This window comes from Drosophila kikkawai, chromosome 2R (genome assembly GCF_030179895.1).
Source record: "Drosophila kikkawai strain 14028-0561.14 chromosome 2R, DkikHiC1v2, whole genome shotgun sequence".
NCBI classification, from domain to species: Eukaryota; Metazoa; Arthropoda; class Insecta; order Diptera; family Drosophilidae; genus Drosophila; species Drosophila kikkawai.
In genome coordinates, this window is record NC_091729.1 from 22,019,668 (window position 1) to 22,033,453 (window position 13,786).

General features: G+C 48.1%; 8 protein-coding genes across 9 annotated transcripts; 6 read left to right on the forward strand and 2 right to left on the reverse strand.

Moving 5' to 3' along the window:
* Nucleotides 1–86: 86 nt before the first annotated feature.
* On the reverse strand, nucleotides 87–835 carry LOC108076262 (uncharacterized). Its single transcript, XM_017169011.3, has one exon. The coding sequence runs from the start codon at nucleotides 763–765 to the stop codon at nucleotides 223–225; it is 543 nt and encodes a 180-aa protein (XP_017024500.1). The 5' UTR covers nucleotides 766–835; the 3' UTR covers nucleotides 87–222.
* Nucleotides 605–2,832, forward strand: LOC108076326 (uncharacterized). 2 transcript variants are annotated; one of them, XM_017169110.3, is made up of 4 exons: nucleotides 605–734; nucleotides 814–1,298; nucleotides 1,579–2,381; nucleotides 2,446–2,832. In XM_017169110.3, the coding sequence occupies exons 2-4, from the start codon at nucleotides 1,056–1,058 to the stop codon at nucleotides 2,726–2,728; spliced, it is 1,329 nt and encodes a 442-aa protein (XP_017024599.1). In that variant the 5' UTR covers nucleotides 605–734; nucleotides 814–1,055; the 3' UTR covers nucleotides 2,729–2,832. The 2 variants fall into 2 exon arrangements, with proteins under 2 accessions (XP_017024599.1, XP_017024600.1); XM_017169111.3 differs by lacking the exon at nucleotides 605–734 and having other exon boundaries at nucleotides 1,171–1,298; nucleotides 1,673–2,381.
* Nucleotides 2,833–3,022: 190 nt separating this feature from the next.
* Nucleotides 3,023–5,153, forward strand: LOC108076325 (uncharacterized). The gene is made up of 3 exons (XM_017169108.3): nucleotides 3,023–3,321; nucleotides 3,768–4,576; nucleotides 4,632–5,153. Exons 1-3 carry the CDS (start codon nucleotides 3,085–3,087, stop codon nucleotides 4,924–4,926), a joined length of 1,341 nt encoding a protein of 446 aa, XP_017024597.1. The 5' UTR covers nucleotides 3,023–3,084; the 3' UTR covers nucleotides 4,927–5,153.
* A 121-nt stretch (nucleotides 5,154–5,274) lies between these two features.
* LOC108076327 (Juvenile hormone-inducible protein 26) lies at nucleotides 5,275–7,059 on the forward strand. Its single transcript, XM_017169112.3, has 3 exons — nucleotides 5,275–5,591; nucleotides 5,860–6,659; nucleotides 6,722–7,059. The coding sequence occupies exons 1-3, from the start codon at nucleotides 5,355–5,357 to the stop codon at nucleotides 7,002–7,004; spliced, it is 1,320 nt and encodes a 439-aa protein (XP_017024601.1). The 5' UTR covers nucleotides 5,275–5,354; the 3' UTR covers nucleotides 7,005–7,059.
* Nucleotides 7,060–7,240: 181 nt separating this feature from the next.
* LOC108076330 (mitochondrial ribosome and complex I assembly factor AltMIEF1) lies at nucleotides 7,241–7,665 on the forward strand. The gene is made up of 2 exons (XM_017169114.3): nucleotides 7,241–7,465; nucleotides 7,528–7,665. Exons 1-2 carry the CDS (start codon nucleotides 7,298–7,300, stop codon nucleotides 7,564–7,566), a joined length of 207 nt encoding a protein of 68 aa, XP_017024603.1. The 5' UTR covers nucleotides 7,241–7,297; the 3' UTR covers nucleotides 7,567–7,665.
* Nucleotides 7,569–8,036, forward strand: LOC108076328 (mitochondrial translation release factor in rescue). Its single transcript, XM_017169113.3, has one exon. It carries the CDS (start codon nucleotides 7,569–7,571, stop codon nucleotides 8,010–8,012), a length of 444 nt encoding a protein of 147 aa, XP_017024602.1. The 3' UTR covers nucleotides 8,013–8,036.
* An 8-nt stretch (nucleotides 8,037–8,044) lies between these two features.
* LOC108076324 (RING-type E3 ubiquitin-protein ligase PPIL2) lies at nucleotides 8,045–9,918 on the reverse strand. The gene is made up of 4 exons (XM_017169107.3): nucleotides 9,759–9,918; nucleotides 8,746–9,700; nucleotides 8,538–8,689; nucleotides 8,045–8,475 (listed from the first exon to the last, which is right to left on the reverse strand). The coding sequence occupies exons 1-4, from the start codon at nucleotides 9,788–9,790 to the stop codon at nucleotides 8,061–8,063; spliced, it is 1,554 nt and encodes a 517-aa protein (XP_017024596.1). The 5' UTR covers nucleotides 9,791–9,918; the 3' UTR covers nucleotides 8,045–8,060.
* Nucleotides 9,919–10,284: 366 nt separating this feature from the next.
* On the forward strand, nucleotides 10,285–13,193 carry Atg9 (autophagy-related protein 9). Its single transcript, XM_017169106.3, has one exon. It carries the CDS (start codon nucleotides 10,419–10,421, stop codon nucleotides 12,984–12,986), a length of 2,568 nt encoding a protein of 855 aa, XP_017024595.1. The 5' UTR covers nucleotides 10,285–10,418; the 3' UTR covers nucleotides 12,987–13,193.
* The last annotated feature ends 593 nt before the right edge of the window (nucleotides 13,194–13,786 follow it).

Consider the following 13,786-nt stretch of genomic DNA (forward strand, 5'->3'; position numbering starts at 1 on the left):
GTCGTAAAACGATAAATATAAATATTTAACATCATTCTCAGTTGAATAAGTAAAGATATTGATACATTTTATAATCATTTCCAGGCATTCATATTTTTTTATTTTATTCTAAAATACCACAAGTTCAATTGTTTTTAGGAAATTAAGAATACCTAGATCTCTTTACATGGCAATAGAGCCGCCTTCACTCAGTGCTAAGTGTAGACCTGCGAGGAAGGAGCTCTATCGCCAGGCAGAATCCCCATATCTATTACAAGCCTTGTTCATAGTTTTATTTTGTATTTTCTTCATGCTCTTGGCGCCCGAGCAGTAGATATTATGAGAACAAGGCTCCCAGTTGGGACAAACAGCGGGAGCCCTCGAACATCTCTCCCCGGCCTTCATCCGAAGATAGTAGTCCCTAAGCTGCCGCTGACGCACTTCGGCAAAGAACTCCCGCATTTGCGGAGAGTCTGGAATGCTAGGTGAGTCTACTCTGGCCCCTGAGGAGCAGGTATTTACTGGAACGGTTTTAGTAGCCTTAATCTTCTTTGACAATTTCTTCCCGGTGCTTCGGCGTATGCTTCTCTTCTTGGCCTTCAGTGGCAAACTCATTTCCGATGCCATGGGTGAGATTTTTGGCCTGGGGCTCTTCGCCCAGGAACACGACATTGCCACCACGCCGCGTCGTTCCGATTCCTCGGTGTATTTCTGGACGTATGTGTTGGCCCTGTTCAGGGACCCGGTCACGTACAGTAAGTACCATTTCACAGGCGTCATCATCATGCTAAAGGTTAAGCTTAAATTTGTTTAAAACTATAAATTTTGACAAAGAATCCCCAGACTCTTTCGAGCAAATTAAGAGGTTTCTCTCACCAGCCAAGCCTCATTATCACCGTATTTGGGGTTCTCTTAATAAAGAGGGATGGGGTTGGGGTTCGCTCTTCTCGGACAGAGCATGACCACCCGAGCGTATAAAGTGCCTTATCACCGCCCGCTATTGTTTATTCTTTATCCGCCATTCAAGCAGTACGGATCGCGTAGAAAAAAAAAAACTAATTTACTATATACTATACATGGCAATGTCATTTATCGAGGAGGAGAACCAGTGGCTGCGCTCTACGATTCTGCCAAAGATTCTGAAAAGCGGACGCTTGGTGGACAACTACAGCGATGCAAAGGCGGACACCTTCCAGGTCGGAGACATCGAAATCGATGTGATAGGACCTGCTGAGGCCTTTATGCTGACGACGTGCTACAGGACAACGATTAACTTTGAGTACGATGGCGAAAAATTACAGCGGAAGATGGTGGTTAAGGTATAATTTATTACAAATTTATTTTGTCGAATTTAAGAGCTACAAAAGATACAAAAGTAGCTTGCATATTATATCGTGTGCGTTTGCGAGAAAAAAGCACACATAAAAACATCTCGAATTGTGAAATAGTTGAGAGATAATTAATTTTTATTAGCTTTTTATAAAAATCATTGTCCAAAACCACTTGCCAGATAAGAAGGCAAACCTATTACTAAAGTGTTTATTGTTCTTTTGAAACGCAAGTGACTTGTAATGAATGAAATACATTTCGTATTTCTAGAAAACACCGAAGGTTCCGCCGGAGGTGTTTGACTCCATTCAGTTTGGACCGCTCTTCAGCAACGAAATCAACTTCTACACGAAAATTCTTCCAGAGATCCAGAAGGTGGCTGCTGGAACGTTCGCGGCTCCCAAGTATTACTACAGCGAGCTGAACAAGCATTCTGCGGTGGCCATTCTGGAGGACTTCGCCGAGCGGGACTGGCGGGTGACCAAGGATCGGGTGGGTCTGAGCTTGGAACACGCCATGATTGCGGTGGAGTACTTGGGCAAGTTCCATGGCTTCGCCTACGCCATAAAGCACAAGAATCCGGACCAGTTCACCCAGCTTACCAGCGAGCTGAAAGAATCGCGGTACGCCAACGATGAGATTCATCACGACTGGAACCTCACCTTGAAGACCAGCCTCAAGCGGGCGGCCAAAGCTGTGGCCACCTATCAGCCCAAAATCGAAGAGGAGTTCGTGAAGAAGTTATTCTTCCTAATCTCGGATTACAAATCGTATGGTAAGCAAAGAGTGGCGCCCAAAGAGCCTCTGGCGACTCTCTGCCACGGGGATTATGTGAGGAACAATGTGGCCTATAAGTACAATGGCGGTGAGGAACCGCAGGAGATTATGATGTTCGACTACCAAACACTGCGAGTGTCCTCACCCATGATCGATCTGGCTGTCTTCCTGGCCGTATCCCTTTATGCCGACGTCCGATATAAGAAATTTGATGCCATTTTCGAGAGATATTGCTTCGCACTTTATGGCAGCTATACAAAGCACACCAAGGACACCACGATTCCAGATTTTATGAGGTTATTATTTAATTACAATTTATCCTATAGATCAACTGACATAATTTATTTAAATATCTTACAGTCATGCGGAGCTGTTGAAGGAGTACGTGCGATTCCTGCCTTATAGTGTGTCCATTACAGCCAGCTTCCTTATGAGCTTGGTTGAGCCAATGGACATGTCGCCCGAGGAAATGTTCAGCCTGCAGGTTACGGATGAGGAGATCATCGAGCGGGTGATGACCAAGGGCGGAGAAGTGGTGGATCGAGAGGTTGCGCACCAGATTAAGGAGATGCTGGAGCTAAGCCAAAGGTGTGGGGTCTCTATAGACGATGGCATTGATGTCGATAAGCTGCCGAAAGTGTAATATACTTTCTAATGTATAATTAATTGCTTGTCTATCTATGAGCTTTAAAATGTAATTCAATTCTAAACAATACTTCAATTTTAAATAAACACTATGTCATTCCAGTTTAATTTAGATGACCCTGAACATGATGTAATAATAATAAAACAAATGCTAAGAGCATAGATTAGTACCTACAAAAATCTTAACTCTCTTATTCATCCGAGAACATTCGGTGACGCTCTTTAACGATTTGTCTAATCTTCGAAAGAGCAAGACCAGCAGAGCGCACAAAAAGCACTATCGCCTCTTGCCGCTGCTCATTCAATTGCCGAAAGCAAGCCAGTTTGGATCGCAAATAAAATTAAGCACACGCCATGTCGCAAATAGAGGAGGAAACCCAGTGGCTGCGCTCTACGATTCTCCCAAAGATTCTAAAAAGCGCACGCTTGGTGGACAACTACAGCGATGCAAAGACGGATTCCTTTCAAGTGGGAGACATCAAGATCGATGTGATAGGACATGCAGAGGCCTTTATGCTGACCTTCTGCTACAGGACCAGCATCACCTTCGACTACGACGGGGAGAAGTACCAGCGGAAAATGGTCGTTAAGGTAGAGTAACTGAAAAGTCGCCAAACCGAGATAATGAATGGAGGTGTGGCACGGATGTAGATGGGTTACTTTCAGCTCAATAAGCCAGTCACGGAATAAACAAATATAAATCTTGCTATACGTAGCGTAGAACCCTATTAATAATACCCCATAATACGTGTACATTTGCAAGTCCCCGTAGACAGTCGCTTGCGGATAAAATATCAGCGTTGTTTTCCAGACAAAAAGCAGATAAGAGCGGCACGACACGCTCAGGGGGTTCATTGGATTTTCAACAAACATTGTGAAATAGGCAGTGAAATTGAATGTTTGCAGGTTTCTGTTGGGTCTGCCTAATCACGCTAGTATTATAGCAATTATTATTTGCTGATAAGGTACCCCATACTATTAATGATTACTAAACAAAAACAATACTTAATAATGAAATAATTCCCACTGTCTTACAGAAAACACCAAATGTGCCTCCAGATGTTTATGAAAGCGTTCAGTTCGGACCGCTCTTCAGCAATGAGATCGAATTCTACACGAAAATTCTGCCAGAAATTCAAAAGGTTACTGGTGGAACGTTTCCGGCTCCCAAGTATTATTACAGCGAGCTGAATCAGAACTCGGCGGTGCTCATTCTGGAGGACTTTGCCGAGCGAGGATGGCGGGTGACCAAGGATCGAGTGGGCCTAAGCCTGGATCACGCCATGGTTGCAGTGGAGTATCTGGGCCAGTTCCATGGCTTCACCTACGCCATAAAGCACAAGAATCCGGGGAAGTTTGCCCAGCTTACCAGTGGGTTGAAGGAGTCACGCTACGAGAGCGATGTGGTTCACCCGGAGTGGGATCTTACCAATCAAACGAGCTTTAAGCGTGCGACCAAGGCGGTGGAGACCTACCAGCCGCAGATCGACGGAAAGTTTGTAAGACACTTGTTCTTTCTGATCGCGGACTACAATTTGTATGGCAGGCAGAGGGTGGCGCCAAGAGAGCCAATGTGCACACTCTGCCACGGGGATTATGTGAGGAATAATGTGGCTTACAAGTACATTGACCAGGACGAACAGGAGCCGCGGGAGATCATGATGTTCGACTACCAAACTCTGCGGGTGTCCTCGCCCATGATCGATCTCTCATCCTTCCTGGCCATATCTGTTTATGCTGATGTGCGGTATCCCAACTTTGATGCCATCTTCGAAAGATACTGCTCTTCATTGCATACCAGCTACTTGAAGCACTCAAAGGATTCTGAGATCCCAGTCTTCATGAGGTGAGCAAACACCAAAGAAAAAGGGAAATAATATTAATATTTGCAATGCTCTTAGTCAAGAGGAGCTCTTGAAGGAGTACGTAAGGTTCCTGCCTTTCGGCCTCTTCATCACAGCCACTTTCCTCATGAGCCTGGTGGAGCCCTTGGACATGTCGCAGGATGAGATGTTTGCCCTGCAGCTGACGGATGAGGAGATCGTCGAACGCTCCATGAAACAGGGTGGTGAAATAGTGGATCGGGAGGTTGCCCATCAGGTTAAGGAGATCTTGGAGCTTAGCCAAAGGTGTGGTGTATCTATAGACGATGGCATTGATTTGGATAAGTTGCCAAGTGTCTTTCCTATGAATTAACTAACTTTCGAAGGAACTATTTAAAAGAAAAATAAAAAAAAGAAGTATTATTCTGATTTCTTAAAAAATAAGATAAATTACTCATAGCTTCCAAACTCCTTTTGTATTCATCCACAAATTTGAATCTCCGCTTCTTCTTTGTTGTTCTCTTAAAGCCGAAAAGAGCATTGAGCTAGCCTACAAAAGCAGCTCACAGCGCTCAAGACTGTTTATTTATTAGCTGGAAGCCAAACAGCAAATCGAAGAGAGTGTTCAAAATATATTTATTGCTCTCTCTCGCTATTAACAACAAGTGCTGACTCTGCTCTTCGATTTTCCTTATCTGAGAGCGTGACTTGCCTAGCAGAGCCTACAAAATGAGCTGACGACATCCGAGCATTTTCACTAAACTGTTTGAAGCCAACCAGTACGGACACCATATCGACACCATGTCACAGATCGAGGAGGAGACCCAGTGGCTGCGCTCAACGATTCTGCCAAAGATTCTGAAAAGCGGACGCTTGGTGGACAACTACAGCGATGCAAAGACGGACACCTTCCAGGTGGGAGACATCGAAATCGATGTGATTGGACATGCGGAGGCCTTTATGCTGACGACGTGCTACAGGACAACGATTAACTTTGAGTACGACGGGGCGAAGTTCCAGCGGAAGATGGTCGTTAAGGTAGAGTAACTTCAAAGTCATAAATAAAATGAAGAATGGAAGGTCAAGGCGTGGGAAACGTAAAGGAATATGCTGCAACGTTTTAGAAATAGCTAAAATATACTCGAAATACGTATCAAGTGTTGATAAGACAGTCCTATCAGTCGTATAATAGATCAAAGATAAGGTTTTATAATCAAGCAGATTACAAAATTAACAAATAATAATGAATATTAGTTTTAAATCCCCAAACGTAAGCAGTTAAGTGAATATTATGGCTTTTTCCCAGAAAACACCCCAGCTGCCGCCACCCATCTATGAATCCATCCAGTTCGGAGCGCTCTTCAGCAATGAGATTAACTTCTATACACAAATTCTGCCAGAGATCCAAGGATTGGCTGGCGGCAAATTCGCCGCACCCAAGTATTACTACAGTGAACTGAATCAGTATTCGGCGGTGGTCATCCTGGAGAACTTCGCGGAGCAAGGCTGGCGGGTAACCAAGGATCGGGTGGGTCTAAGCCTGGAACACGCTCTGAAAGCCGTGAATTACCTGGGAAAGTTCCATGGTTTCGCCTACGCCTTGAAGCACAAGTATCCAGAGCGTTTCGCCCAGCTGACCAGCGGTCTAAGGGAATCCCGCTATGCCAGCGATGAGGTGCATCCAGATTGGAAGCTGACCGGCGAGACGGGTATCAAGCGAGCAGCCAAGGCGGTGGCCACCTATCAGCCCCAGATCGATGAGGAGTTTGTGAAGAAGTTCAGCGTTTTGATCGCGGACAGCACGCAGTATGGCAGGCAACGAGTGGCGCCAAGGGAACCTCTAGCTACGCTTTGCCACGGGGATTATGTGAGGAACAATGTGGCCTACAAGTACAATGACGGGGAGGAGCCGGAGGAGATTATGATGTTTGACTACCAGACGCTGCGCGTGTCCTCGCCCATGATCGATCTGTCGGTATTCCTGGCCATATCCGTTTATGCCGATGTGCGGTATGCCAATTTTGATGCCATCTTCGATGAATATTGCTCGGCTTTGTATGGCAGCTACAAAAATCACACAAAAGAAGAGGTTCCGGAGTCCATGAGGTTAGTCTGAAAATGTGTGCGTAATTATTGTATTTAAATATATCCCATTCATTGTCTTACAGCCGGGCGGAGCTCCTGAAGGAGTACGTGCGTTTTCTGCCGTACAGTGTGTCCATCACGGCCTTCTTCCTCATGACCCTAGTTGATCCTATGGACATTTCGCCGCAGGAGATGTTTGCCACGCAGTTTACCCCAGAGGAGATTATAGAGCGCACGATGACCCAGGGCGGCGAAGTGGTGGATCGGGAAGTGGCCCACCAGATTAAGGAAATGCTGGAGTTGAGCCAAAAATGTGGGGTCTCCATAGACGATGGCATTGATGTCGAGAAGTTGGCCAAGGCGTGAAAAGTAGATAAGAAATAAACATTTCTTTGCTTCGGTGCTTAACAATGACTAAAAATCGATTGTAATCATTACGGCCCATTTTAATAGGTAGCTGTAGGAAGCGTATTTTCGGTTGTTAAATCTTATCTGTTCGATTATTTGGGAATTTTGTTATCAGCTTTGTTTTTGTTTTGATTTGGAACAGCTGATTGCGGCAGGACTGCCAACCCGTGTTAGTTTTGAGCCACACATGTAAGACGCTCCAACCCAGTGTTGTAAAAGGATCGGGCATAAAATAAAAATAAAAACCGAAAATGTTTCAACCTTCCCGGCAGCAAATCCTGCTCCTGTACAAACATTTAATTCGGTACGGAAACCACTTAAAGCTGACCGACAAGAACTACTTCCTGGGTCGAGTACGCCACGAGTTCCGGGACAACCGAGCCCTCACAAATCCGGTGGAAATAGAGTTTAGTTTTAAGGTAAATATCAGCTAACTATTTCATAACACCTGTTTAATTCGGAGATATTTCCTCATGTTTAGAGAGGAGAAACCCTGCTGAAGAAGGGACGCATTCTGTAGGAATGCTGCGGGGTCTGGTGCGTCTCCTGGCGCTTCCTCCGCCTGCCGCGCGCTACAAATCCACTGCCAATCTGGACTACTCCCGCTATCCGACCCTTCAGGAATCCGAGATCGAAGAGACTTTTACGCGGGGCAGTGGTCCTGGTGGCCAAGCGGTCAACAAGACCTCAAACTGCGTGTTCCTGCGCCATCTGCCCACCAACATCACCATCAAATGTCACACCCATCGACTGGCCTCCAAAAACCGCGTGGAGGCCAGGAAGTTGCTGCTGGAAAAACTGGACGCACATATAAATGGAGAGCATTCGATAGCGGCGCAGATCAAGGCCCAGGAACAGAGGAAATCCACAGAGCGGCGTCGTAGGCAGGGAAAACTGCAGGAGATGAAGAAAAGCTGGCAGGAAAGGGAGCGCCCGGATGGAGGAACAGAAGGCAAGAATAAATAGAAAATATACCGAACTTTTATACGATCTAACATATATTTTGGAGAACATTTACCAACTGGAAAAATTGCCAAAGCCACCGCCCAGTTTCTTTTTCTTGGCTGCTTGTGCGCCGGTAAGTGGAGTCTCAGGCTTTTTGGCTGCCGCTTGGAGTTTCAGGTACTTGCCCACACCTTCTCTGTAGACTTTGAGGGGCTCTTTCATTCGTTTATGTTGCTCCTCCTTCTTCACCGTCTCCTCCTTGCTGGCAGCCTCCTCCTCGCGCTCCTTGGCCAGCTGCTCAACGGCCTCGGCAAAGGGATTGACAAATACCTGGGAGTTCTCTATGATTATATCCTCAATTGGTCTGTCCTTGTTGTCCACCTCGATATTCTCCATTTTCTGCAAGGTTTCTAGGCCGCCAACGAGCTTGCCGAAGATTGTATGCTTGCCATCAAGATGCTTGCAGGAGCGGTATGTGATGAAGCTACCAAAATTAAGAGGGAAATGAGTAGTTTGGAGTACCTTAATTAGGGGCAAAGGACTTACAACTGAGAGCCATTGGTGTTGGGTCCTGAATTAGCCATGGAGAGCACGCCGCGACCCGTGTGCGTGAGATTGGGCTTGAACTCGTCCTCGAACTTCTTGCCCCAAATGGATTCACCGCCTGAACCGCTGCCAGTGGGATCGCCACCTTGTACCTGCAACCAGAAACTTAATATCTCTCAGCACTCCTTCACAGCCCTTGCATACTTACAATGAAGTTTCTGATAGATCGATGAAACATTACGTTGTTGTAGTAGCCATTGGCACAGTGCTTGATAAAGTTGTCGCAGGCTCGTGGCGTTTGATCGCAAAAGAGCTCCAGGTTCAGAGGGCCGAAATTCGTGTTTAGCCGAACGTAGCCCTTCTTCTTGACCCTCTCATACTTGACCAGATCGTCGTCTATTATGGCTGCCTCTATCTGGGACACGGGCACCATGGCAGTGGACGTGAAGCTAGCGGCCACAGCTCCTGTGGAATAGTGAGCGGCATTGAACTTGTCCGCTGTACGCTTGGACGTAGATGGCTCCTCCTCCGCCGGCTGGTAGTCCTTTTGCAGCTGAGCCAGCGTTTCCTTGGTCTCCAGATTCATCGTCTTGATACGCGTGCTAGCCGGATCCTTCCGCTCTAGCTGTTCCTCCTCCGTAAGCACCCTTAGGTTCTTCTTGATGTGATGAAAGGTAGAGATGTCGTACTTTTCCAGCTTCTGAGGATCCTGTATGGTGATGATGTCCTTGCGCTGAAAGGGCGTGTCGTCTACCAGATCCTTCCAGTTTTTGGTCTTGATATTGAGCTGATCGATGGCCTCCCAGCAGTAGACATTGCCTGTGGTGGCCACCGCCACGATGTGCGAGTTCTTGCTGAAGGGCTTAAACAGAGCCGGGCAGTGGTACTCGTCGTTGGCATTCCTATAGAAGTTCAGCTTCACGAGGGACTTTGAGTCCATCTTCTGGCCGGTGATGGGATTGATCTTGAAGGTCTTCAGGAAGTTCAGAATGGCCTCATACTCGAAGACATTGCCCTGCAGATCGCAGTAGGGCATCTCAAAGGGCGCCATCGTGATGCAGCAGTGCTCGAAGGGCAGCCGCTTGAACTTGACATGGTTGTTTTCCGCAGACTCGGTCTTTTTCCCTCCATAAAACTCACTCCACTCCGTGTACGTAAGGTACCTGGAAACGAAGGGGGTTTATAATGGGATGTTGCGTTTTTGGGACTTGGGAAACTTGCATTTTATCCTTCTGGTGCTGTCTTTTACCCATCTTGGCTGTCTTTTGTTAAAAATGGATGAATTTAACGAATCAAGAGGAGATCCCAAAACTTTGTTTACAAAAATTGCAATGGAACTGCCAACTCGTGCGCAGATCATCGATTGCACTCGAACACTAGACATCAAAGTGTTGCATTTTGTTAAACGTTTAAAATTCTAAACATAAGCACCAATTAATTAGTTAATATATTTATATTGCTTAATTTATTATACCTTACAAATCAGTTTATTGGTATTAAATAAAGTAAATCTAGTGTTTTATATTCAAACTTTTATGATTTGCTAAAGAAATATAAATATTGTACAGCATAGGAAACCAACCCGAGGTTTAAATAATATAATAGCTCTTCAAATATAATATTATAACTTATTTAGGGGTAACTGGAATTATGAATGCAGTGACTTGCAAAATTGCACGATAATTAAAAAAATACCAAATCATAGAAAAGAACTAGACCTTGTTGCACAGTGCTATTGAACCACACGAACAGCTGTTCTGCAGGGCGCTGCAGCCCTGGTTCGGGAGGTTCAGTAAAATCAAACAACAAAGGCGAGCGAAGAATTTTCCAACGTATAATATACGACGATAAAAATAGGCAGCACGGTTGACCTTGGGCGCGATGTCTAGCCCCCACATTAACTACCGCTCGCTGGACGAGGAGATGGCCAGTCCCTTCCAGGAGCAGCGTCGCCCGCCCGTCACAGTCATCACAACAACAGAAAAAGCGAAAGACGCAAAAACGCAGGCAGCTGCTGCGCATTTAGACCCCCTCGACGACCATGGGTTGGAGCAGGCGCTGGAGGAGCCCGACACGGAACACGAGGCCGAGGACACGCCCCGGAACAGTGGCGTTATGATACACATGGTCCCAGAGACGGGACGGGCGCGATGGAACCACATCGAAGACCTTGACTCGTTCTTCTCGCGGATGTACCAGTACCAGCAGAAGCATGGCTTCCAAGTGATAGTGCTGGACGAGGTGCTGCAGGTTCTAGAGTTCGGATTTGTCGTCTGGCTGCTGGTCTTCGTGACGCACTTCGTCCGCTACGACGAGCTCTTCGGCGATGTGCCGCACAACGGAACAAAGACCACGCTCTCTGACGTGATCTATCCCACGTCGGAGTGGGGAAAACGCGTTGGATTTTTCACCTACCTGATTGTGTTCATTGCCGCCATCTACCTGGGCATTCGCCTGCTAAAGATGGTGTATCACATCACCCAGTTCGCGGACATCCGGCGCTTTTACAACTCGGCGCTGCACATCGAGGACTCCGAGCTGGACAACTTCACATGGCATGATGTGCAGCAGCGCATCCGACGTGTACAGGCTGAGCAGCACATGTGCATCGACAAGGAGTCGCTCACCGAGCTGGACATCTATCATCGTGTGCTGCGCTTCAAGAACTACCTGGTGGCGCTGATGAACAAGCAGCTACTGCCCGTTCGATTTCACCTGCCACTGATCGGGGAGGTGGTCTCCCTCAGCCGTGGTATGCTGTTCAACATAGACTTTATCCTGTTCCGTGGACCGGGATCGCCCTTCCAGAACAACTGGCAGCTCAGGGATGAGTTTGCGGTGAGGAGCAATCAAACTGAGCTGGCCCAGCGCCTGTCCAAGCTGATCCTGGGCGTGGCGCTGCTTAACCTTCTGCTAGCTCCTGTCATTTTTGTGTGGCAACTCATCTACTTTAGTTTCTCCTATGCCAATATCCTGCGCAAGGAGCCCGGCGCCTTGGGACTACGCACATGGTCCAACTACGGACGCCTATACCTTCGGCACTTCAACGAGCTGGATCACGAATTGGATGCGCGGTTGAACCGGGCCTACGAGTACGCTGACCGCTACCTCAACTCCTTCTCTTCGCCGCTGCTCGCTGTGATAGCCAGAAACCTGCTCTTTATCAGCGGAGGCTTGCTTCTGTTCCTCCTGGTGCTGACTATGTACTCCATTCACGTCGCGGAGGTGGAGCACGTGGTTACTATCATGGCTGTGCTCACCACAGTGGGCGTGATTGCCAGGACTCTCGTTCCCGATGAGAACCTCATTTGGTGCCCCGAACAGCTGATGACCGCCATCTTAGCGCATGTTCACTACCTGCCCTCGGAGTGGCGACAGCAGGCACACACAGCTCGCGTTCGTCAGGAGTTCGGCCACTTCTTTCAGTTCAAGGCCGGCTACCTGCTCAGCGAAGTCTTCAGCCCGTTTGTCACACCCTTTGTGCTGATCTTTGTGTTCCGGCCCAAGGCCATGGAGTTGGTACGCTTCTTCCGCACCTTTACCGTCTCCGTGCGCGGCGTGGGCAACGTCTGTTCCTTCGCCCAGATGGATGTGCGCAAGCACGGTAATCCCGACTGGCAGCTGGCAAGCGAGCTGGATGAAATGACCCGCCCAGGGACCCAGCAACCGCACCACCAGCAGCAGCAACAGGATCCACAGCAGCGGAGTTTGGCCGGCGGCAAGACGGAGATGTCGCTGCTGCGCTTCACTCTTAACAATCCGGAGTGGCAGATGCCCAAGGAGGCCAAGCAGTTCCTGCGCGGGGTCCGAGAGCATGCCGTAGGTGAGTTGGTGCAGGCCAAGACCTCGACGGTGCAGGAGAACCCGCTGACCAACAGCCTCGTCTCGTTCGGCACCATCGGCGAGGAGTACTGCTCCCTGGCCAATTCGGTGCTGGCCGCCCAACTTACGCCGCACCAGCTGGAGATCTCGCAGTCCCTGCGCCCGGGCATGGCACCAGGACAGAGTCGTGGTCCTACTTCAGGGGGATTCCCAGTCGCCGGCAGCGATTTCCGCCAGATGCTGCAGCAAAACCTGTCCGCCAGCATGGGACCCACGGACAGCATGCGTCACTTGGGACTCAGCCGTGCCGAGGGACGCGTGGAGGGTCCTGGAGAGACCCTGCTTTACGGACTCTGCGGCATGGAGCCTCGCGTTGGACGGACTCCGCTGAACGTGGGCGTGGCCGATATGTGCCTGAGCGCTCTCTACCTGCACGAGCTGAGCCAGCAGAGGCGACAGGCGCGCCAGTCGCGCATCGACGAGGCAGAGGACGAGCGTCCTGGGCCAAGCAACTGGCCGCCAAGGCCACCGCCGGCTGCTCCGCCGGCCACTGCCGGCTCCCGCCATACCGTGATCACCTCAAAGGCTGCCGAGAGCACGCCGCTGCTGGGTAGCATCCGCTCATAGCAGCGGCCAGAGTGGATCTAACCACTTGTAGAGCTAAGGACCACCCCCCATTTCTGCTATTAGTGATTAACCTTTAATTAAGTTTTAAAGTGTGAACGAACGAGCGAGCGAGCGAACGACGTCGTCTAGTGCGTAGCTAAACTAATGTCAAACTAAGCTAAACTAAACGAGAAGCAATAAACATAACTGCATTATCAAAAATAAAGGGTTTCTTTTATATTAATACTATTCCAGGGGTCTGTTCTTATAATAATTATACACTTTTAAGTAAAATAACTGACAATAAATTTTCATAATCAAGTAATGCGTTAAGTCTGCTTAGGGGCTTTCTTAAATAAATTATTTCTTTGTATTAAACTTACCGTGGGAATATAGATTTAGGTATAACCATAAAGGTTAAGCCCCCAAATATGTCAAAACCCCAGCTAGCAATAGATAACACTCTCCTTTGTCAGGATAACATACCTAAAGCCTATTGCCTTTTATCCAGATCTCACTTCTCATCGGGCTGTGGGAATCCTGTGCCTTTACATCTCCTGGGGCTCTGATGTATGGCCTCCATTTGCCGGCATTGTTGGCACACCACATCCACCAGCCACTAGCTGGAACCGAGATCAAGATGCAGCGAGAGAGAGAGAGAAAGACGCATCGCATCCAGCTGTGCTGCAGCGCCTCGTGTGTCACTTGCCACACACGAACGCCATTTGGCGATTGGTGTTGATGGCATATGCAGCGAGCAGAGAGTGGACACCGGAGAACTCAGATCGAAGGAGTGAAGTGTGGTGGCCAAGTGCGTGCCT